Source organism: Saccopteryx leptura, chromosome 10 (assembly GCF_036850995.1).
Source record: "Saccopteryx leptura isolate mSacLep1 chromosome 10, mSacLep1_pri_phased_curated, whole genome shotgun sequence".
NCBI lineage: Eukaryota > Metazoa > Chordata > Mammalia > Chiroptera > Emballonuridae > Saccopteryx > Saccopteryx leptura.
The window spans coordinates 62129531-62153723 of record NC_089512.1 but is presented as its reverse complement, the minus strand read 5'-3'; the positions used below and the strand labels follow the sequence as shown (position 1 = coordinate 62153723).

The window sequence follows — 24193 nt, the reverse complement described above, 5'->3', positions numbered from 1 at the left end:
GGTACCAAATGGCCCACGGACCAGTACCGGTCCGAGGCCCGGGGTTTGGGGCCCACTGCTGTAGTAGGATATACACTAAACTGCCGTGACAGAGACCTAAAATACAGTAGCTTAAATAAAATAGAAATTAATGTCTCTCTCTAAACAGCCCAGAGCAAATGCTTGAGGGCTGGCAGACCAGCTCTGTTCTTGAGTTCATCCAGAAATTCAAGTTCCTTTTCTCGTCCTGGAGAAGTCCCGTAGGATGTGGGCCTCATCAGCAAGACTGAAGCTGGCTCTTGATGAAGAGAAAGAGTGTGGAAGGCCAACAGCTTCCTTATAAAAATATAATCTGGAAGCTCCACTTATAATTTCTACTTGTATCCCTCTGACCAAAACTTAGTCACATGGCCACTGCTTGCTGCAAAAAAGGTTGGGAAAATGTAGGGTTTATTGCCAAAAGGAGACAAAGAAGGAGAATAGTTTGTAGGCTCTGCTCTACTGAATGAGGTTGACCATGTTTCCTAATCATATGTTTAAGATCAGTTTTAATTTCATTTTCTGTAAACTGTTCATCTTCTTTGCCCAGTTTACTTTTGGATTATCAGTCTAGTCCCATCAATTTATAGAGACTTCTGTATTAGGGAAATTACACATTGTCTGTGATACTCTGCAGGCTTTTCTTGGCCATTAAACTCATATTTTACTTTGTCAGTTTTTAGTAATAATCAAGGTTGTTATGTGAAATAAAAATTACTCTAAAGATCATATCTTTTCTCTCTTTAACAGATAACTCTAGCTATAACAAATTATGTAACTGACAAACTAGGGAAAAAGTTTGTAGAGCCTCCGCCATTTGATCTGACAAAGAGTTATTTGGATTCAAATTGCACCATTCCCTTGATTTTCGTGCTATCTCCTGGAGCAGATCCCATGGCCAGTGAGTGTTTATACTGTCAACTTTACAGAAATTATAAATCATTATACTTAATGTCCATTTTCATATGACTATAAATCAGTTAGTAAGTCCAGTATTTTATAAGGAAAGATAACTAGAATTTTCCAATTAAATACTTATTACAGAAATATAGGCATATTTTATCATATTAGAGTAGGCAGTGAAACCTTTTTTTGTGCCCTCTTAGGCCTGCTGAAATTTGCAAATGATAAAGCTATGTCTGGAAATAAATTTCAAGCTATTTCACTGGGACAGGGACAAGGACCAATTGCAACAAAAATGATTAAAGCAGCAATAGAAGAAGGAACTTGGGTTTGCCTACAGAATTGTCACCTTGCTGTCTCCTGGATGCCCATGTTGGAAAAAATATGTGAGGATTTTACCACTGAAGTCTGTAACTCGTCCTTTAGGCTTTGGCTCACAAGTTATCCATCTCCAAAAGTATGTTTATTTCCTATGGAGTTCAGTACATTTATTTAATTATCTGTTACATTGTATATCTTAATCAAATTTTAAATGCTTAACCTTAGAGGTTTTAAAAACATTTCTGGAGTCCTCTGTTGTGCCTATTTTTAATCCACTGGTGTTTGTATTTGACTCAAGCTGGTGATTGTAAAGAATACTCTGTTTATTTTGTCTTAGTTCCCAGTAACAATTCTACAGAATGGAGTAAAAATGACTAATGAACCTCCCACGGGTCTTCGGATGAATCTTCTCCAATCATATCTCACTGATCCAGTTTCTGATCTTCATTTTTTTAATGGATGCCACGGAAAGCAGCTGGTAACATTCAGCCTCTGGAACTTTTAAAATATGTTTTTATAATAAATATATATAAATATATAAATACTTTATTTAATAATGTTAAACTTTAGCATTTCCTAAGAGGACAGAAATTGTACCTATCTGTTCATTTTATTCTCAATAGTTTGTTTGTGTTCTGTTTCCCAAGTAGTAGGTAGTCAAGTAAATATTTGTTGAATAAATGAATCCAGTAATATATTTGATTAAGACCCATTCAACAAATATGTGTGTTAGATACTTTCCTAGGTACTAGATATAAAACAATAAGAATAAAATAGACCCCCCCAAAAAAAAAATCTGCCTTCATGGAACTTAAATTCTAGTGATAATGTTTTGACATATTAATAATGCTTTTCAATGTATCCATGTAAACAGTTTTGTACATGGTATTGGGGACTTTAGGAGTCCCAATAAATAATACTCCTTTCCCATGCTCAAATTCTTACTAGTTAAGAAACAGGAAGCCCTGGTCAGTTGGCTCAGCAGTAGACTGCTGGCCTGGCATGTGGAAGTCCTGGGTTTGATTCCTGGTCAGGGCACACAGGAGAAGTGACCATTTGCTTTTCCACCCCTCCCCACCTCTCTCTGTCTCTCTCTGTCTCCCTCTTCCCCTCCCGCAGCCATGGCGCAAAAGGTTCAAGCAAAAGTTGGCCCCAGGTACTGAGGATGGTTCCATGGCCTTGCCTCAGGCACTAAAAAATAGCTCAGTTGCCCAGAAGGGCAGAGCATTGCTGATAGGGGACTTGCCAGGTGGATCTCAGTCAGGGCACATGCCTAAATCCGTCTGTGCCTCCCTGCCTCTCAATTGATTTTAAAAAAAAAGAAAAAAGAAAGAAAAGAGAAAGAGAGAAAAAAAGAAAGAACAAAAGGAAGGAAGGGAGGGAGGGAGGGAGGGAGGGAGGGAGGGAGGGAGGAAGGAAGGAAGGAAGGAAGGAAGGAAGGAAGGAAGGAAGGAAGGAAGGAAGGAAGGAAGGAAAGAAGGAAGGGAGGAAGGGAGGAAGGAATAAAGTATAAATACATGGGAACCAATTTATAACTTTAATTACTGATATAAACTAGGTTGGAAGATGTAGCTCATGTCTGTGAAGAAATAGGCTTCATATTACTTACCCCAGAATTAAACAGATTTATCCACCCAGAGGAACAAGGGAGAAATTTTTTCTCTTGAGAAAGCTCACTTCTAAGAGAGAGAAATAAAGGAGAAGCTGAGCAAAGCATATCTAGTTAACTTTTCCCAAATTTACCCATCACATTGGTCACTCCCCTCTCCTGCAGGGAGTACAAGGAAGGAGAAAATTCAGGAGTGTTACATTAATTGAGGTTTTCCCACATGGAAGAAAGTATCAGTGTTAGGGGAAAGTACCCTGTCCTCACCTCCAACACATGCATGCTATTTATTATATTTGCCTATTTGAGCTAGAAAAAGAATGATATTGGAGATAAAGATTTTATTTCTGTGGAAGCCAGCTAGTCTCTTTCTGTTTATTGATACTTTCTGTGTGCTCTAGTTCTGAGCAAGAATTTTGTTTGTAATTCCGGGAGAAAAAAAGGGATACGTGGTGGTTTTAGCTATGAAAAGATTAGTAGAATGGAGAAGGTGTGGTGTCTAATCCCACCAGGGTCTGAGGTCCTGCAGTTAGAGGAGAGAGACCCAGAAGCAGAGAAGGGAAACTTTTAAAGATTCTAAACACAAGCAGAGCTGCTTTGGGGCTCAGGTGACCCAAATAAAGAATGGCACTGAGTTGGAGGAGCAGCACTCCTGGACTGAGCAAGCAGCGTTGGTACCCTGAGTGTTGAGATTTGTACAACATCCAGAGATAGCACCCTGCCTGTGTATTGTCATTTTTATACACCCAGCAACCATTCTAAAGTAAAAAGAAATGGATGCTAGGTTAAGAGAAGAAAAAGAGTATAGATGCTTTCTGATATTGGTTCTCCATGTGCATCCCACCCATCTGGTGGTGCCCCACAGCCAGGATTTCTAATGTGATTGGTCTGGGGTGGGGCTTAAAAATGTACAGTTTTAACATATTCCTATGTGATGCTGATATTGATGGTCCTGGAATCATTCTTTGAGAACCGCTGCCCTAGGGTTTCTGTAGTGACTTTTTTTTTTTTGTAGGCACATGTGAAACTCCTTTGAAGGCTCCCAGAATTAGCTGAGATGCCCTTTGGTAAGGCTAATTTATGACCATTGGGCCAGCAATAATTTGAACTATCATCATTTGGCTATTAAAAGTAAATGTGATCTTTGCCCTGGCCGGTTGGCTCAGTGGTAGAGTGTCGGCCTGGCATGTAGAAGTCCCGGGTTTGATTCCCGGCCAGGGCACACAGGAGAAGCGCCCATCTGCTTCTCCACCCCTCCCCCTCTCCTTCCTCTCTGTCTCTCTCTTCCCCTCCCGCATCGAGGCTCCATTGGAGCAAAGATGGCCCGGGCGCTGGGGATGGCTCCTTGGCCTCTGCCCCAGGCGCTAGAGTGGCTCTGGTCACAACAGAGCGGCGCCCTGGAGGGGCAGAGCATCACCCCCTGGTGGACGTGCCGGGTGGATCCCGGTCAGGCGCATGCGGGAGTCTGTCTGACTGTCTCTCCTCATTTCCAGCTTCAGAAAAATAAATTAAAAAAAAAAAAAAAGTAAATGTGATATTTATAGTCATAGATAAATTGACATCTCAGGCATCTGAATTATCTAGCAATGATAGTATATTAGTTATTTGTCAGTTTATATATATTTCCTACATTCAGCTGGTTTCCCTTAAGGGCAGGGATCCATTTCTATATTTCCATCCATCTATCCATCCCATAAGTATTTATTGAACACTTATTAGGTGTAAGGCACTCTTCTAGGAACTGATAATATGATGATAAACATATAAACATATGAAATACATAACAGAAAAATCTCTGATTTCATGGAGCTCACATTCTAATCAAGGGAAATATATGCAAGACAAGCTTAACCATAATCCCCATAAATCTGGGGACTTGTTAAAGTTACAGATGTCAGTGGCCACTCCTGTAGATTCTGTATGTTCTCTTAATTTTTTATTTTAGTGAGATGAGAGAAAGAGAAAGAGAGAGAGAGAGAGAGAAGGGGGGGAGGAACAGGAAGCACCAATTCCCTTGTGTGCCTTGACCAGGCAAGCTCAAGGTTTGGAACCAGCACCCTCAGCATTCCAGGTCAACGCTTTATCCACTGTGCCACCACAGGTGAGGCTCACTCCTAGAGATTCTGATTCACTAAGTCCAAAGTGTAGCTCAAGAGCAAGTGTAAATAAACAGGTAACAAAGGAAATTCAAATGTTAACTAGGTTGGAGACCAATGCCATATATCATGAACTACAGGAGGACAAATAAAGAAAGGAAGAAAGGGAACAAGCATTTATTGAACACCAGCAGGTTCCAGGTAGTTTAAATAAACAAGCCTTATAACGCTGTAATATAGGTATTATTATCACAGCCTTATTTTTTAAATAAGAAAACTCGGGTAAATAAAGTATCAAAGTCATATAGCTCACAAGTGTTAGAGGTAGGATTTGATATCCAGGTCACTCCGTCTCTTCCCACATTTTTGTGATTAACTCTTCTTGGAGGCTGAAGAAAGCTTCTTGGAGGAAGTGACATTTAAAGTAGGCACAAGAAGTATGCCTAAAGGCACAAAATTATGACAAAACTGTTGAAAGGGCAACAGGAAGCTCATTTTGGCTTGATTGGTAGGAAGTCACAGTAGAAAGGAATATAGGGACAAGACTGAAAATTTTTATATGCCTTGCTAAGGAATTTGTATGAGTCAACACAAACCAGCACCACACCATAGAAAAAACCAAAAGGAGTATGCCTTTTGGTTTCCTGTGTTGATGATATCATCTTTAGATAGATGATGACATCATCCTGCTGCCCCCTTGCGTTAGTCACAAAATATACCTTGGAGAATGTAATTCAGAATTCAGTTGGTAAAAAAACATATGGGAGGTTCGGAAATGCTGCCTTCAAAAAAGACCTTTTTTTCAAATATATATTTTTAAATATTTAAGAGTGTTTTTAGCATATATAGATTGGCTTTTTAAAAAAAAATAGAATGTAGATAACAAGACTATGGCAAATTCCTCTGATGTTCTTTATCACATCTCTTCAGCCCATATCTAATTCCAGCCACAGCTGTAGAAAGCATTCCTTTGTGCATTCAGACTTATCTTAGGCTGACAGCATCTCATCCTAAGTGTGCATCTTTCTGTATTCTGTTCCTAAGAGTTCTCTGATACCACAGGGTCCTTCTTGGCTCACAAGCACAGGCCAAAAATGTAGAGAAATCATCACCTCCTTAAGAAACCCATTATGGGAAAATATGTAGAAAATATAACTAAATTAGTTTATTGCTCTCATTGACAAAAGGTTTTCCCCTATTAAATATATCACTCACAGCATTTGTCCAGGAATATGTAAAATATGCTGTGATTTATGTGCAATATTTCAAGAATACAGCTATTCAGTTAATCCATGGTGCACTGTCATTTTAATATTGTAGAAACAACTTCTGCATCACATGAAAATAGCTGGATGGATTTTTACTGCATTTGGAGCTATGTTTGAGACGGTCTAACTTAAAATATATGCTGTGTAGCATACTTGAAATTTACTTGGTGGGACTTTAAACGGTTGGAAGCCGTCCCCCACAGCACTGACTCAAGCTTAGTGACACAGTTGTGAATATGCTATGGACAGAGTAAATTAACAGTGGTTTCAAAAATGATCTCTGAAAGGAAAGTCACAAAAGCAAAAACTATATAGTGGTATTTATTCATATCATAATAATTAATGATTCTTCTGCACTCGTAATCTAGAGCATATGGCAGTGAGTCTATAGATTAGCATTTAACTATTGAAGTTATAAATATCTGTGAACAAATACCAAAGTATTATTAGCCAATACTTTGGTAAATGGTAGAATTATTACATTTTAATAAAGTTTAGTATTATTACAGTTTGTATAGCTTTGGGGGTTTTAAGTCATAAAATTAATACTTTTTATAGTAAACATTATTTTAGATAGCATGTCTTTTTTAAGTAGAAATTTTAGATTACAGGATCTGACAGTGAAAAAGAGCATTGATTCCCCTCATTTAACTGGTGGAAATCTGATCAGAATATTTTTTATTGTATAATTTTATGTTAAAGGCATGGGAGAAGTTGCTGTTTGGAGTGTGTTTTTTTCATGCCCTTGTACAAGAGAGAAAGAAATTTGGTCCTCTTGGTTGGAATATTCCTTATGGATTTAATGAATCAGATTTACGCATCAGTATTCAACAACTACAGGTAAAATTAGAAAGGAACTAACACTAATAAAGGATAACTGTGTATCAAACCCTTTGCTTAGAATAACTTATTGAATTCTCCCAGCACCACTTGTGAGAAGCCCATGTGACATACGTGTCACACATATGAAGATGCCATGGACAGAGTAAATAAACAGTGGTTTCAAAAATGACCTCCAAATGGAAAGTCACAAAATGAGAAATGATTTATTGGTGTTTATTCATATCATAATAATTACAGCTAGTGCTCAACTTATGACTACGATTGGTTCCGACAGACCAGTCGTAACACGATTTGGTCATAAGTTGAGTAGGCTGTACGTACAGTACTGATCGTACTGATCGTTGCTTTGTTATAACTGTTGATCACATGGGTGCAGAACCTTTCATAGCTTCACGAATTCTTTATCTTTCAAAATCGTCGACACAGTCAAGTGTGATAACTTCATATCACATGTGATCACATTCACTTTCTTTCCTCCTTCGTACTGCTTAATTACCTTCATTTTTGTGTCGAGATCGATGGCCTTTCTTTCCTTCTTGGCAGGCTGAGGCATAGACAAAGACAATTTCCTCTTGGTAGACATCTTGGGAGGGGTTTGATGAAAAATATCCAAGACACAAAACACAAATTGCTGTACCGAGTCTGGGATAACAGTTGAAATGGTGCACGCGGAGATGGCAGTGCTGCCGGAAGCTGTCCACACTGTCATATGTCCAGCTGGGCAACGCTTGCACTGCCAGACGCTGAGCAGTCGTGGCTAGCGATTGTGGTTGTAAAGTCGAATGGTCGCAAGTTGCATAGGTCGTAAGTCGATCAATACCTGTACTCTTCTGCACTTGTAATCTAAAGCATATGGCAGTGAGCCTATAGGATAGCATTTAAGTATTTAAGTTATAATGTGTAGATAGTAGTAATAACTATGATTTATGAGCCTGACCAGGTGGTGGCATAGTGGATAGAGCATTGGACTGGGATGCAGAGAACCCAGGTTTGAAACCCCGAAGTCACCAGCTTGAGCATGGGCTTATCCGGCTTGAGCACAGGTTCACCAGCTTGAGCATGGGGTCACCGGCTTGAGTGTGGGATCATAGACATGACCCTGCGGTTGCAACCCCATGGTCACTGGCTTGAGCCCAAGGTCTCTGGCTTGAGCAAGGGGTCACTCGCTCTGCTGTAGCCCCCCGGTCAAGGCACATAGGAGAAAGCAATCAATGAACAACTAAGGAGCCAAAATGAAGAATCAATGCTTCTCATCTCTCTCCCTTCCTGCCTGTCTGTCCCTCTCTCTGTCTCTCTCTCTGTCTCCCTTAAAAAAAATGCTATGATTTGTGAAGCACTATCTCCATCTGGATTTTTTTTTCTGCTACAAATTATGGAAAACCTGATTCAAACTGGATTAAACTATAATAAAATTTATCTCACATTTTTTAAAAAATGCAGAGCAAGGACAGGCTCTGGAAGACCCTGGTTTTTTTCTTTTTGCAGTGTCCTCCTTACTGTTGGCTTTATATAGGTCCTCACTACCCTCTCCTCCTCTCCTCCCTTCCTCTCAATCAAATCAATAGTTTAGTTCTATCAGTGAACAGAAACAGGCTGTCCACTTTAAGTAGAAAAGGAATTTATTGGAGAATATTGGATAGGTCATAGAATCACCGAGATGGCTGGAGAACCAGAGCACCCAGAGTAGTATCCAGAATCACACCATATCTGGTAGGAGCAGCTCCTCTGCCCTTTTTGAATATTAGACATTTCAGTTCACATACCGGCCATACATACTCTGGTCTCCGACAGGTACTCTGATGTCATCAGAAAGACTCTCTGATGTTCTTACTTCTTTGTTTAACAAACCCCAGTTCAATCTAGGATGAGGAGCCAAGTATCTGAGGAGCCAAGCCCAGGTCATGGGCTTGCCTAGGTTTTAGCTGTGAGGGAGTTTGGGACTCACTATGTGAGAGATGCAGATGGTCAACATAGTAAATCTCTACTCAGACTTTGAAGTAGGCATATTATACTAATTCTTGCAGAAACCCTGTGAGACTGTTATTATCCCTATTTTTAAATTTTTTTCATTTATTGATTTTAGCAGAAGAGTAAGGAAGAGAGAGAGAAACAGGAACATCGATCTGTTCCTGTACGTGTCCTGACTAGGGACTGAACCGGCAAACTCTGTACTTTGGGACGATTAACCAACGAAGCTATCTGGCTAGGGTTATGCCTATTTTTAAGAAAACCAGAGATAGGAGGTGAATTTTCCCAACTAGACACACAGAGAATATTAATATTTTTCTGCTTTTTTCTCTGTATTAAGGTCCTTTATGACATGGGGCCTCCTAAAGTTCCCCAAAGATAACCCGTGATGATAATTCTTTGACCCCACTTTTGTCTATATAATAGATCGATGATTGGTTGATAGATAGATAGATAGATAGATAGATAGATAGATAGATTTTATGCCATCTTAAAATGGGAATGTAGTGACTTTGTTTTTCTCAATTTATGTTTCATTTGTTTCAGTTATTTATAAATGAATATGACATAATTCCATTTGAAGCTATCTCTTACCTGACCGGGGAATGTAACTATGGAGGAAGAGTGACAGATGATTGGGACAGACGTCTCCTCTTAACCATGCTGGCTGACTTTTATAATCCACACATAATTGAAAACCCTCATTATAAGTTTTCTCCCAGTGGAAACTACTTTGCGCCTCCCAAAGGCTCCTATAATGATTACATTGACTTCATTAAGGTAACTGATATCACTGAAAAGATGGTTAGATTTAAGTGTGATTTTTCTGAAAAGCAAATAGTGAAATATTCCCTGGTAAAATATAGGGTTAGATAAGTATTATGGTTTCAATCAATTTTCAGTATCTTTTGTTTCTAGTAATAATTGAAAACTAGAAAAGTTTAATTTCTTTATTTGTTTAGTTGATTTTTAACCCTTTTTTGGTTTGCACATGTCTACCATATGAATTAATGTATCCAGTGAAAATGTGATGCTTGCTTTATCTATTCTGGTAGAATCTTCCATTTACTCAAAACCCTGAGATATTTGGATTACATGAAAATGTTGATATTTCCAAAGATCTTCACCAAACAAAAGTCCTCTTTGAGTCCTTGCTCCTCACCCAAGGAGGCTCCATACAGACAGGATCCTCAGGAAGTACTGACCAGATTCTACTTGAAATTACCAAAGATATTCTCACAAAGGTAATGTTTAGCTTAAAATGTTGCTTATAATAGAAATTAAAATGGTACTGAAATGGTAATCTGAAAACTTCATTTAGTAGCATTATGACCTTAAGTGAGATATTTTACCTTTCTGAGTATTAGTTTCCAAATCTGTAGAGTGGTGATAAGGTTCCTGTGAATATAAAGAGATATGAATTCAAAGTACTTTGCATAGCTCTCTGAGGAAGACACAGCTACAACTGCAGGGGAGTTCCATCCCGTCCACACCACGCCCGCTCCTGACTCGCCACTGTTTGCTCTCTCACTGAGAAACAAGTCAGTCAGGAAGCCTGACCACAGCCATAGCTTTTTAAAAGGTACCAGAAAGCTCTGGCTGAATAGCTCAGTTGGTTGGAGCATCATCCTGATACACCAGGTGTGGTTCAATCCCTGGTCAGGAGCAATACAAGAATCAACCAATGAAGCCCTGAGTGGATAACTCAGTTAGTTAGAACATCGCCCCAAAGCATAGAGGTTGCTGGTTTGATTCCTAGTCAGGACACATACAGAAACAGATCAATATTCCTCTCTCGGCCCTGGCTGGTTGGCTCAGTGGTAGAGCGTCGGCCTGGCGTGCGGAGGTCCCGGGTTCGATTCCCGGCCAGGGCACACAGGAGAAGCACCCATCTGCTTCTCCACCCCTCCCCCTCTCCTTCCTCTCTGTCTCTCTCTTCCCCTCCCGCAGCCGAAGCTCCATTGGAGCAAAAGGATGGCCCGGGCGCTGGGGATGGCTCCTTGGCCTCTGCCCCAGGTGCTAGAGTGGCTCTGGTTGCGACAGAGAGACGCCCCCGGATGGGCAGAGCATCGCCCCCTGGTGGGCATGCCGGGTGGATCCCGGTTGGGCACATGCGGGAGTCTGACTGCCTCCCTGTTTCTAGCTTTGGAAAAATGAAAAAAAAAATATTCCTCTCTCTCTCTCTCTCTCTCCCTCCCTCCCTCCCTCCTTTCTTCTCTCACTAAAATCAATAATAAAAGTAAAGAATCAACCAATGAATGCATAAATAAGTAAAATAACAAATCCATCTCCCTCCTTTACTCTCTCTCTAAAATCAATAAATTAAAGAAAAACAATTTTTAACTAAAAAACAAAACAACAACAAAAAAGATACCCGAAAAACACCAGAGGTGGCAAGTGACAGAATTAGAATTACTCTAACCAGCCACAGCATAAGGTCTTTTGGAGAAGGTGTTTGCTGACTTGATCAGAGACACAAACGAAAAGAACCTCACAATAAAAGGATCAGGTCAGATGCCTACCGAGACTCTGAGAATCATTATAAGAGAAACTCCCTATGTCACCACCACCACCACACTACCACCATCCCCACAAAAACCACCCTCCACACCATAAACAAACCTCTCTGTGGTGAGTGTTCTAAGACCTGGAATTAGTTTCAGATGAGAATCCACAAGCAACTCATTGACTTGCACAGTCCTGAGATTGTTCAACAGATTACTTCTATCAGTGCTGAGCCAGGGGTCAAGGTTTAAGTCACCATTGCAGATGCTTAAATCAACCTTTTAAATAAATTGTCTATCAATTGTTAAATAAGTAATTTGCATAATGTCTGGTACCTGGTATGTTCTAGTAATGATAATTGTGGATGAGCTAATGAACATATATAATTTATCATTTCTTTTTGTGTATGTGTGTGACAGAGACAGAGAGAGACAGAGAGAGGGACAGACAGAGACAGACAGACAGGAAGGGAGAGAGATGAGAAGCATCAATTCTTCGTTGCGACTCCTTAGTTGTTCATTGATTGCTTTCTCTTATGTGCCTTGACCAGGCGGGGGCGGGGGGGGGGGGTGGCTGCAGTTGAGCCAGCGACCCCTTGCTCAAGCCAGTGACCTTGGGTCCAAGCTGGTGAGCTTTGCTCAAACCAGATGAGCCCGTGCTCAAGCTGGCAACCTCAAGGTCTCGAACTTGGGTCCTCTGCATCCCAGTCTGATGCTCTATCCACTGTGCCACCGCCTGATCAGGCTGATTTATTATCATTTCTAAGCAAAGATAATGGTCCTACATTTTAAAAATGAGGGATATGCCTGACCAGGCGGTGGCGCAGTGGATAGAGGGGGTCGCCAGCTTGAGTGCAGGCTCATCTGGTTTGAGCAAAGCTCACCAGCTTGAACCCAAGGTCGCTGGCTCGAGCAAGGGGTTACTCTGTCTGCTGAAGGCCTGCGGTCAAGGCACATATGAGAAATCAATCAATGAACAACTAAGGTGTCGCAACGAAAAACTAATGATTGATGCTTCTCATCTCTCTTCGTTCCTGTCTGTCTGTCCCTATCTATCCCTCTCTCTGACTCCCTCTCTGTCTCTGTTAAAAAAAAATAAAATAAAAATAAATAAATAAATAAATAAATAAAAATTAGGGATACGGTCTGAACTTACTGGATCAGAGAGTGAATATTTGTAAGCTATACCTTAGGTAGTGAGGAGGCACAAGGAGGTAAGATTAGCTCTAAATTAGCTGCTAGAGCTTATTTTTGTTTTCATAATACAACCCAATGTATTTAGTCCTACTAGGTAAAAAGAAATGGTACTCTCTATTCTCAACTTCTTTTCTCTTTTAAATTCAATAAAGAAGTACTAATGCAACTTTAAAAGATTGTGGTCCCAAGCACAAATCTTCACAATTCCCCTCCAGGGCAAATACTGTAATTATCCCTGTATTTCAGGGTCAGGCACTCTGACCCATGGTCTATCTGCCTTGAAAATCGATGGACAGCACCACTTCTCAACTCTCACCGTTGGTAGCCTTGCCTGACACCACTCCTTAAGAGCGTATTCACCATATACCTGCTGCGCCACTGGAAAAAAGAGGGGAGCAGCAATGCCTGTGACCCCTGAGTGAGAGCAAACTAGCCTCCTCCCACCCCCACCCCTGGAATGCTGCTTCTGTTGTTTGCCCCTCTCCCCCTTGACCCCTGACCATTTTTGTGGTTTATCTCTGTGGGGAAAGGTTCTCACCCTTGCAGAATGGTGGCTTTTGCAAGATCCCTAACAGGAAGTTACCTGGCAGTGGAATCAGGCACTTATTTGAGGTAGAGGGGTTGTACTAAGCCATAGTGTTCTTGAGTGACAGCACCTAGTGTGACTTAGAAGAATTATTTTACACCACTCAGGAACCATCACCTAGGGACACTCTGGGCAGCTTAACTTTTTTAGTTTGGGACTTCCTGATTGGGAAACTTTCTTTATCCCTTAAGGAGTGTGAAGTCCAATGTCTTGTGGCTTTGGGATCATCAGTCCCAAAGTGCCCTCTTTACTCCCAGGCATCCCTGAGTTGCCCCATAGATATCAAACGCCCGATGGCTTTCTCTCTCCCGAGGCCCTGGAACGCTGCTACACTAACACAGGAAGTATTTGATTGTGCCATAAGCTAAGCTATTTGAAGCCAGTTGCTAATTGATTGGAAATCAATATACCAATTTGAAATCAGTTTTATCAATACAAAATGGTTCAATTTAGAAAAGAAAATTATACAACTTTTCAGAAATGTAAATCTTGTGCAAAGTACTATATCCTGCAGCACAGGCCTTAGAGTTAGAGACATGGATTTAAACATCGCTTTTTGGCTGTGTACCTGTGGGCAGTTACTTATCTTCTCTAGACTTAAATGTGCTTATTTGTAAATGGAGATAATAATGGCCACCTAAGAGGGAATGGTAAAGATTTAAATGAGATCATGTATGGAAAGCAGTTAGCACAGGCCTAGCACATAGTAACTGTGCAGTGTTAGCTATTAGTGATATTATAGCTGAATGAAACTACTGAATATTTTGAAAGTAATATGTGACCTTAAAAATCTATTCTCTTAGCTACCAAATGATTTTGACATTGAAACAGCTCTAAGGAAGTATCCTGTGAGTTATGAAGAAAGCATGAATACTGTGTTAGTGCAAGAAATGGAAAGATTTAACAAGTAAGAATCTATATCCCCAGTGATTCAGAAGGTGACCAACCAAAGTTAATAAAAAAATGCATTAGTATTGACTTAAAACTTTAAGAAAAAATTATCAAAACCTGCCATTTCTTTAGAATTTCCCTTTTTGCAATTTATAATGTAATTGTGTAGCCTTCTGCCCCAGAAGTGAGGATATCATTTATAATGTAAAAATTATGATGAAAAAGAGATCTGGTTTAAAATATTCATTATTCAGAATTTCTCATCAATTCGTTGCTATTTTCTCCAGAAACTAAAGATGAAACAAGCATTAATTGGGCCTATGTGTAGTCACATCTTTTGACACTTTTCTTCCCCTTGGCCTATATACACCACCTCCCCCCTTTTCCTCCTAAGAACACTCTAGGTTGATTAGGTTCTCCATAATAGCAAACAAATTATTTGCTTTGAATTTTTTTAATTGAATTTGCTACAATTCAATACTGGCTTAAAGAATGGAGACTGTTTTAGTCGTGAATTTTCTAAAGTGTTTCCAAGTTTATTTGGGTTTCTAGATTTGTTTTAAAATAAAACATATTCAAACATATGATACCTTAATGAATTCTATATTTCATAAAAACATATATATAATAACATGTGATCTCTTAGTTACTTAGGCTTCTAGCCTAAAACTCTCACATCAAGTATATTTATGATGTTCTTAGCAGTTTGGACCTAAGTGGGAAGCAAAGTATTTGAAAGCACATAAATGAATATACACTGTATGCTTTGATGCAGTATTTCCCAATTTTTGGCCATTGTACAACACATTTATAACTTTTTCCACATTTGAAAGTCACCTCTAACATAATATTTTTTCATAAATCATTCTCTGCTAAATTCGCCTGAGCCTAAGCAATAAGATCCAGAAAGCTAGCTCTGTTATTTACAATATTTAAAAATATTTATTATTAAAATGAAAAATGTTCATTTAAGTATAACCTAAAATTCCCATACTCTGGGAAACACCCTCATAAGGCTGTGAATGAGATTCCTCCTTCTTCTGAAAAGATTCCATGTTGATATTTATTTTGTATATATGTTGATGACATAATTTCATTTCTTACAGTTTAATTAAAACTATACATAACACCCTATGGGACCTTGACAAAGCTATTAAGGGCGTGGTTGTAATGGATTCTGCATTGGAAGCACTCTCTGGCAGTTTGCTTGTTGGAAAAGTTCCAGAAATATGGGCCAAACGATCATACCCAAGTCTTAAGCCTCTAGGAAGTTACATCACTGACTTTCTAGCCCGGTTGAACTTTTTACAGGTAAAAGATTATATTTAATGGGGAGACATTAGAAATTGGTTATGGTCACTTGAGGTCTCTGAGTTTAATGCAATGTGATTCATAGTTTCATGATATTCTAACTAAAATTTTAGAATATTGGAAATTGTACATATTTCAAAGTAGTGAGTAGAAAGTTAAAATTTTGCTTTACTCAAACCCAAGTAATATGTGACATTTATATCAATACTTCTGAAGATCCTGTGTTTGTGGTTCAAATATGGTCTTATGATTTTAATACTGATCACAAATTGTCACTGGCCATTGTCACCTGACTGGTGTTGGCACAGTGGATAGAGTGTCCACCTGGGACACTGAGATCCCAGGTTCGAAACCCCAAGGTTACTGGGTTGAGCACTGGCTCATCTGGCTTGAGCACAGGCTCACCAGGTTGAGCGTGGGATCACTGCCTTGAGCATGGAATCACTGAAATGAACCCATGGTCACTGGCTTGAGCCCAAAGGTCACCACTGGCCTGAGCAAGGGATCACTGGGTTGACTGGAGCCCCTTGCCATAATTTTACTTTTTTTTTTTTTATCATTCTCCAGTTTATCTCCCAACTTTCCCGGAACTTTTATCTGAACTGCTTGCATTTCTGTATACTACTTTGTTCCTGAAGAGCCTGACAAGTTTTTAGCTTGGTCCTCTCTAGAGGGGTGCCGCATGGTGCCAGCTGGGACAGTCTCCAGACAGATTCAAGTTGTTGTTAATATAAGTGCACATCAAACTCTCTACTTTCTGAAACTTGGCTTTCCCCTTGAAATCACTCCATTTGAATGAGTAAAAAATGTCTCACTCTTACTGAGCACCTTTACTATCCTTTCCCACAAATATTCCCCTGAATGGATCTCCCCCATTGTCCTCCAACCCTTAGAAAAGCTGCACAATTTTCCCATCATCTTTCTCCTGGACTCTTGACTTCGCCTCCTAATCATTCTTAGAGTTAGCAAATTAAGCAAATGAGTCATCTGGAGTTTTCTATACTTTTCTTTTTAAAAAAAGCTTTTCTTTTTTTACACACTGGCTATAATTTCAGAATACATCCAAGTCCTAGATCTGACAGTTATCTGTATTAATTTGAGTAAGATATTCTTTCTGGACCCCATTTTCTTACCTGTAAAATGGGAGGAAAATACCTTGCTCACTGAGTAATTTTGTGGACTAAATGAGGTGATACATATAAAGTTCTTAGCACAGTGCCTGGTGTGTACTAAGCACTGAGTAAATGGTAGCTAATTCAGAGATCGCATATAAGTAGCTACCCAGATACTCCATTCTTAATTGGCTAAAGGAAGCCATGCAGTGAGCAAGGGAATTTTCTAAACACTTGCCTTCTGGGTTCTTACAGTTTTCTTGTGCATGGTGCTGGTTCTGCTTGGCTTGTGCTCTCATCAAACTCCATCTCTTTTTCTACCTCTTCTTGTTCTGATAGCCAGTACTGTTCTAATATCTCTAGCAGCAGCTGGTTCTCTGCCTCCCAGAAATCAAAGCTGGCTTCTTCCCATAGTGTGCTGCTTGCTCAGAGACAAAGTTCATTTTATTGACTCAACAATGTGAATTGAGACTGCACTTTGTCCAAAGCACCTTGTTGGACAACGTTGCCAAGTTGCTACCAAGTTACTAATAGCCTAAAGGGAGATACTTATGTATCTAAGAAAAACTAACACAGTATAGTAAGGGATGTGTCATAGAAGACCAACATGTAAAATGCCCTGGGAACTCAAAGAAAGGAGAGATTTTTTTATCTCAGGAAAGCAGTGTTTGCTTATTGTGTGAAGCAGCATTTGAACTGGCCCTAAAGGATGAATGGTTTTAGACACTGCAAAAAAAAAAAAAAAAAAAAAAGGGAAGAGAGATAGCTGTGGCACTACATAATTTAGGATGGAAGGGTGGATTCTGTTGTAAAAATTTTGATGTAAACAAAAACAAAGTCTATTCTTTTGTGTAACTGAAAAATCCAGGTGGTAAAGTAGCTCCAGGCAGCAGGGGTACAAACATGGTTACCTGATCTTGGTTTTTTGCTCTTCATCTCTTGGCTGGCTCCAGTCTCGGTGGGTTAACTCTGTTCTCAGTTAGGTTCTTGTCTGGATGGTAGCAAGATAGCAACAGTAACTCTAGTTTCACATCCACACAACTTCAAAGAATTGAGAGTGAGTCTTCTTTCTTTCTTTCTTTCTTTCTTTCTTTCTCTTTCTTTCTTTCTTCTTTCCTCCCTCACTCCCTCCCTCCCTCCCTCCCTCCTCCCTCCCTCCCTCCCTTCCTTCCTTCTTCCCTTCCCTTCCCCTTCCTTCCTTCTTCCCTTCCCTTCCCCTTCCTCCCTTCCTCCCTCCCTGCCTGCCTTCCTTCCTTCCTTCCTTCCTTCCTTCCTTCCTTCCTTCCTTCCTTCCTTCTTTCCTTCCTTCCTTCTTTCTTTCTTTTTCAGCAAGAGAGATAGAGATAGAGAGAGGGACAGACAGGCAGGAAGGGAGAGAGATGAGAAGCATCAATTCTTCGTTGCAGCACCTTAGTTGTTCATTGACTGCTTTCTCATATGTGCCTTGATATGAGAGCAGAGCAAGTGACCCATGCTCAAGTCAGCAACCTTGGGCTTCAAACCAGCAACGTTTGGGCTCAAGCCAGAGACCATGGGGTCATGTCTATGATCCCATGCTCAAGCTAATGAGCCTGCGCTCAAGCCAGATGAGCCCATGCTCAAGCCTGCGACCTCAGGGTTTTGAACCTGGGTATTCTGTGTCCCAGTCCAACACTTTATCCACTGCACCACTGCTTGGTCAGGCGAGAGTGAGTCTTTTCCCTAAAAATCCCAGCAGGAGTCTCAGCACCACTGGCTTTGATTGGGTCACATGTTCATTGATTGAAGGTATGATTGGCTACATGTGAATCACAGGCCCACCTCAGGATGTGTAAAACCACCACCAGAAGTGCTTGGATTGAGGATGTAGTCAGGTTCATCCCCCAGAGGGACAAAAGAGTAGTTTCACTTTGAAATAAGCAGAAAAAAACAGATATCCACCCAGTTCAGAAAAGGGACCTACAATTGGTGCATTCTGGTTAGAATGTAAGATGCTTGAAGAGAAATTAAAAAGGATTGGGCTAGAAAAACAACTTGGGCCCAGATTGTGAAGTATCTTGAACAGGAGATTAAGGTGTTTAGACTAGGGTGTGTTTAGACTTTAAGTTGGTGGGGTAATAGTAGATCACTGAAGAATCATGCAGAATGCTAACCCTGATCCAAACCACGCATGCTGAGGTATACACTGGCAGCATTGTTATTGAGCAGAGAGACAGCGGCAGGAAGAGGCACGGAAAGAAGACCATGACTATCTAACTGGAATGGGCAGCGGGCATGGAGACAGGGAGTTTAAGAAGCTTAAGGAACTGGAATCAACACATGAGGCCTATACTTAGACAATGGATAATATTTCTGAAGATGACTGTTTTTGAGTGGGATTAATATAATAAATCCCTAAATAATTTATATTTGGCTTTTTGAAGAAAACTTGAATTTTTTAAACTTTGTTTTATTCAGGTTAATGTTAAAATGAGTTAGCATTTTCTAAGAAGAGTTTAGAAGGGCCAACCAAGATAGGTCGTGTGTTTGGTGTCAAGGAAGAGGGTCCTGTGATGCAAAACTGTAGGCAACACACACGAAAACCAGAATCAGGAATTACATATCAGTGACAGTTGTGTAACTTGAAAAAAATGAACATAAAGCATCTTGTTTTTCCTCTGTAGGACTGGTATAATTCAGGAAAACCTTGTGTATTTTGGCTCTCCGGCTTCTTTTTCACCCAAGCCTTTTTAACTGGAGCTATGCAAAATTATGCCAGAAAATATACCATCCCTATTGATTTACTAGGATATGAATTTGAGGTACTGTAACTCTACTTAAAACTCCACAGTGATTCATTACATCAAAGTCATGAATTTAAGGAAGTAGAATATTCAGAATTCATATTTTTCTAGGTCGTTATATACAGTTTGCCTTTTTTTTTTTGTATTTTTCTGAAGCTGGAAATGGGGAGGAGGCAGTCAGACAGACTCCCGCATGTGCTTGACCAGGATCCACCTGGCACGCCCACCAGGGGGTGATGCTCTGCCCATCCAGGGCATCACTCTGCTGCAACCAGAGCCATTCTAGCGCCTGAGGCAGAGGCCACAGAGCCATCCTCAGCGCCCAGGCCAACTTTGCTCCAATGGAGCCTTGGCTGCGGGAGGGGAAGAGAGAGACAGAGAGGAGGAGAGGGGGAGGGGTGGAGAAGCAGATGGGCACTTCTCCTGTGTGCTCTGGCTGGGAATTGAACCTGGGAGTCTCGCACGCCAGGCCGACGCTCTACCACTGAGCCAACTGGCCAGGGCCAGTTTGCCTTATTTTTATTGAATTTTTTGAAGAAATTATATTTGTCTTGCTATCTCTATAACAGAATTTTTATATATCTCAATATTCAATTCAAATAGTCCAGGAGCACTGGAGATCTTGTTCCCCGTCCTATGTCAGTTTTGGCTCAAATACACTCATAAAGATTCTCTAAAAAAATAATCCAATGCTGCTTCTCTATTTTAGCAAAAATTAATATGAGGTCCAGTAAACCTAATGAATTGTTTCAAAAAGAACTGTATTATATGTTGTTACATTTACGTTTCATTGAAAAATTTATAGTTTAGGAAGCTATGATATATTTGAGTTTCCCTGAATATGTTCTAAAGATTTAGCTAATGATTTCTTTATGAGACTAAAGTTGTCTGGAGAGGAGATCATTACCAACATGTCTCTACCTTCAGGTTATTCCTTCTGATACATCTGAGATGGCACCAGATGATGGCGTTTACATCCATGGATTATATCTCGATGGAGCACGCTGGGACAGAACAAGGTCTGTAGCTGAATCTTGGGTCAGAGAAGCTGGCTGCTACCTATTGTTCCCCACTCCCTAACCCCCGGACCAAAAGGCCTCTTCTAGGGAATATGTCAAGTAATAAAATAGTATCAGAATTCTTGCCATAAATCATTACTCAGGATGGGGCAAGTGATGAGTATTTTTATGTCCTGAACAATTTTTAGTTAATATTTCAGTGGTCTTACTAATAGAAGAGTTAATGGACATCATTCTCCTGCTTCTTCTGTTTTAGAATAGTTATAGTAAAGTTCCCATTTCTACTGGTGAATGGAAAACTTTTTCCTCTATTTTTAAGACATAGTAAATAAATATTTAAAATAAATACTGTATTTCCAGCTTAGGTAATTGAGCGATGCTTTCCCTGTTTAAAATACATAGGTGTAAGAAAGGAAGGGCGAAAACACTTCCCTTGCCACTCTTTACCATTCCATTAAAAAGCATAATCCTCATTTCCAGAGTCAGGTTTAGACTTTGCTCTTAAGGGAGGGTTAAAGGCCAAGGCAGGGAAAATCTCTTCAGAAGGAGCAATAAGGTGGTTCTACAGAGATCATTCTAAGACAGGGCTATGAGAAGACTCGGATGTGCATAGTTCATTTGATCATTTCATTTTTCTTTTTCATCACTCTACTGGGTGATGAAATTTCTCTTAACTTTTCTTTATACATGTATTCATCTTTTTCTTCCTTTCTCCCCTCCTTTCAAACAAATAAGCAAATAAGCAAACAGTGTAGCATAGCAGGGGAAATGGTCAAAACTACTAAAATGTATGTAAAAGAATTGTGCTGTAGACTAGAATAAAATTGTTACTTGGGAAAAAACTGTCAAAAGAATGTAGCATAAGGAAGTGAAATCACATTTTCTAGATGTGCAGATCTTTGTTTGAATCCTGATACTGGCATTTATGAGCTGTTACTCTGAGAAAAGTATTCAACCTCTCTGAGCCTCCACTATTTATCTGTGAAATAAGGATAGGAATGGGGACAAGATATTTGTGAGGGTCGAATGTGATAGCCTTGTGTCTGTCTCATGGACAGTACTTTAAAAATGGTTGGAATTGGGGCCCTGGCCAGTGTGCTCAGTGGTACAGCATTGGCCCAGCATGTGGATGTCCTGGGTTCATTTCCTGGCCAAGGCACACAAGAGAAGCGCCAATCTGCTTCTCCACCCCTCCCCCTCTCTCCTCTCTCTCTCTCTTTCCCTCTTGCAGCCATGGCTCAATTGGAGCGAGTTGGCCTCGGGTGCTAAGGATTGCTCCATGGCCTCTGCCTCAGGCACTAGAAAATGGCTCCAGTTGCAAAAGAACAAGGGCAGCAGATGGGCAGAGCATTGCCCCCTAGTGGGCTTGCCAGGTGGATCCTGGTCAGGGCGCATGCGGGAGTCTGTCTCTGTCTCCCCTTCTCTCACTAAGAAAAAAAAAAAAAAGGCAGGAATTGGTATTTGTCCACTGTACCTTTTCCATAATTTTTTTGTGTCTCGCAATTCTTCATTGCCTCTTTTTGGGTTTGCTTTTTTTGTTATTTCTTTATTTTTCTTTTCTTTTACTTCTACATTTCTTTTTCTGCATATCTCTGTTTCTCTTTTGTATTAAAAGCTATGATCTAAGCCCTGGCCAAATAGCTTGGTTGGTTAGAACATCATTCCTAAGTCCAGAGGTTGCCAGTTCGATCCCTGGTCAGAGCACATACAGAAACATTCAATCAATGTTCCTGTCTTTCTCTCTCTCTCCCTGCCTCTCTCTCTCAAAAAATTAAAAAATTTAAAAAAATTAATAAATAAAATTAAAAACAATGAGCTAAGTAGCAGTTTTAAAGAAGCAAAATTTGTCTTATGTCTAATGTCTCTCAATTTCTCTTCACAGTGGATTACTTGCTGAACAATACCCCAAACTTCTGTTTGACTTGATGCCCATAATATGGATAAAACCAAGTAAATATACTTCTAATAAAATTTCTTAGATTCTTAAGGAGGATAATCATAGATATTTTTAACTGCTCCTCCAGTACATCTCTGGTCAAACCTATTAGAATCTGTCCACTTACAATAAATAGTGACAATGTTTACACTGGAAATATATTATTCCCCTTTTTTATGTTGCCTTTAGGAATATCATTCTGCCTTTTTGCTCTTATCCCATGTTGATATAACATTTTCTTTGCCCTTTCCCTATGTTTCTATTTTTTAGTCTAGTGCTTCCCATCAATATTTTAATTTTCAAGTGCCTTTCTTTGCACATCTCACAGAGACTCAAATAGGCTTGACACAGTCCCCAGCTAGCAACTAGTTTTCTGGCTGTAAAAAACTCATAGACCAAGGAGCCAGTCAGGTGCCCGAAGGAACAGACACCACAAGCCACATGTGGTAGAGGTCACTTTTGCCATCTAGGGAAAGTAACTTGCTCCTTCCCTCCTCCTGCTCTCATCATTTCCCCACAGTTCTGAACAAATGAGATTAATTCTTTTATTTTCTCTTTGTTCTCTAATTTTTAACTCTCAAATAACTAAAAATGAAAACACTTATATTTACCCATAATCACTACCCAATCATCAAGTATTTTCATTATTAATGCAGTTCAATTATAACTATGAGAAATGTGACCTTAGTTTAGAAGGACTCCTAATATCTCATACCTGGATTTTCAATGATTGTATATGGGTTCTTTCTGTGAGTAGGTAAGAATGGGTGTCTTTCTTAGTGACAACCTGCTGTAAACAAATAACTTCAATTTCGAATTGATGGGTTCCTTTTATCAGAGCTCTGAGCAGCTGTTTCTCTCTCTGCACTTCCCCCACTACCTGTGCTGTATTTCTGCCTCTTCCTTACCCTCTCTTTCCTTTATTCCTTCTCTCCCAAGTTCTCTTGAGTGTTTTTTACCTGCTAAGTGACCAGCACCTTAAAATCAATTTCTGTCCTCTAGACCTAGAATCATGAACCACATAAAGTCACTTCCTTATTTTACAACTCTAATTGCTATAAAAACTTTAAAAAACAACACCAACTTTCAAATATTGAAATAGCATAATCATAATCTTAGATTTAGTACTTGCCATTTTATTGCAAGATAGTTGTTGTTTTAGTACCACTGTTTTCCCTTTATCAAATGAAATATATTTCTTTTGTTTTTTTTTCAAGCTAAAAAGTCTCAAGTTGTGAAGTCGGATGCCTATGTTTGTCCCCTCTACAAGACAAGTGAACGTAAAGGAACTCTTTCCACTACAGGACATTCTACTAACTATGTCATTGCAATGTTGTTAAAGACGGACCAACCCATTCAACACTGGATCAAGCGTGGGGTTGCTTTGCTTTGTCAGTTGGATGACTAAATTGAACAAATTTAAGAAAACATCTGAAGAAAAAACAATTGTCTTTACATACTTCAAAATATAGACATGTAATAAAACTAAGCACCCTGTTATCATTCTTCAATGGTCTTTGTGAAAGGTCTTTGCACTGCTCTCCTCCGGATAGATCACTCTCGGTTTGAATACAGCCTTCTAGATAGACTCTTGAGATCACAATCAGAATCCTATGGAAGGAAATCATGAAAGAAATGTTTCTTTGCAGCATACAAAATTTTTTAAAACTTTCATTTAGTTCCTCATTTTAGTTAGATATGTATGTGAAAAACAGATTTGAGGAGAATGCTGGGTAAAATTTAACTAATACCAGAAAACATCTCTTTTCACAAGTGTTCATTCATTTCTTCAGCTTTATTAATAGTTTAGTTTTCTCTTACCTACTTGAAGTGATTATATACATTTAAAACA

General features: G+C 39.7%; 1 protein-coding gene across 1 annotated transcript in view; it reads left to right on the top strand.

The window, feature by feature from the left end:
- The window catches only part of DNAH12 (dynein axonemal heavy chain 12), a 399320-nt gene extending 375374 nt beyond the window's left edge, over nt 1-23946 (top strand). Inside the window, exons 63-74 of the mRNA XM_066351331.1 lie at nt 769-919; nt 1125-1378; nt 1580-1720; nt 6915-7052; nt 9570-9803; nt 10079-10267; nt 14114-14217; nt 15308-15512; nt 19267-19404; nt 20314-20405; nt 22288-22355; nt 23559-23946. Of these exons, the coding sequence (XP_066207428.1) occupies nt 769-919; nt 1125-1378; nt 1580-1720; nt 6915-7052; nt 9570-9803; nt 10079-10267; nt 14114-14217; nt 15308-15512; nt 19267-19404; nt 20314-20405; nt 22288-22355; nt 23559-23749 (1905 nt within the window). The 3' untranslated portion in view covers nt 23750-23946. The remainder of the gene's footprint in view (nt 1-768; nt 920-1124; nt 1379-1579; nt 1721-6914; nt 7053-9569; nt 9804-10078; nt 10268-14113; nt 14218-15307; nt 15513-19266; nt 19405-20313; nt 20406-22287; nt 22356-23558) is intronic.
- The last annotated feature ends 247 nt before the right edge of the window (nt 23947-24193 follow it).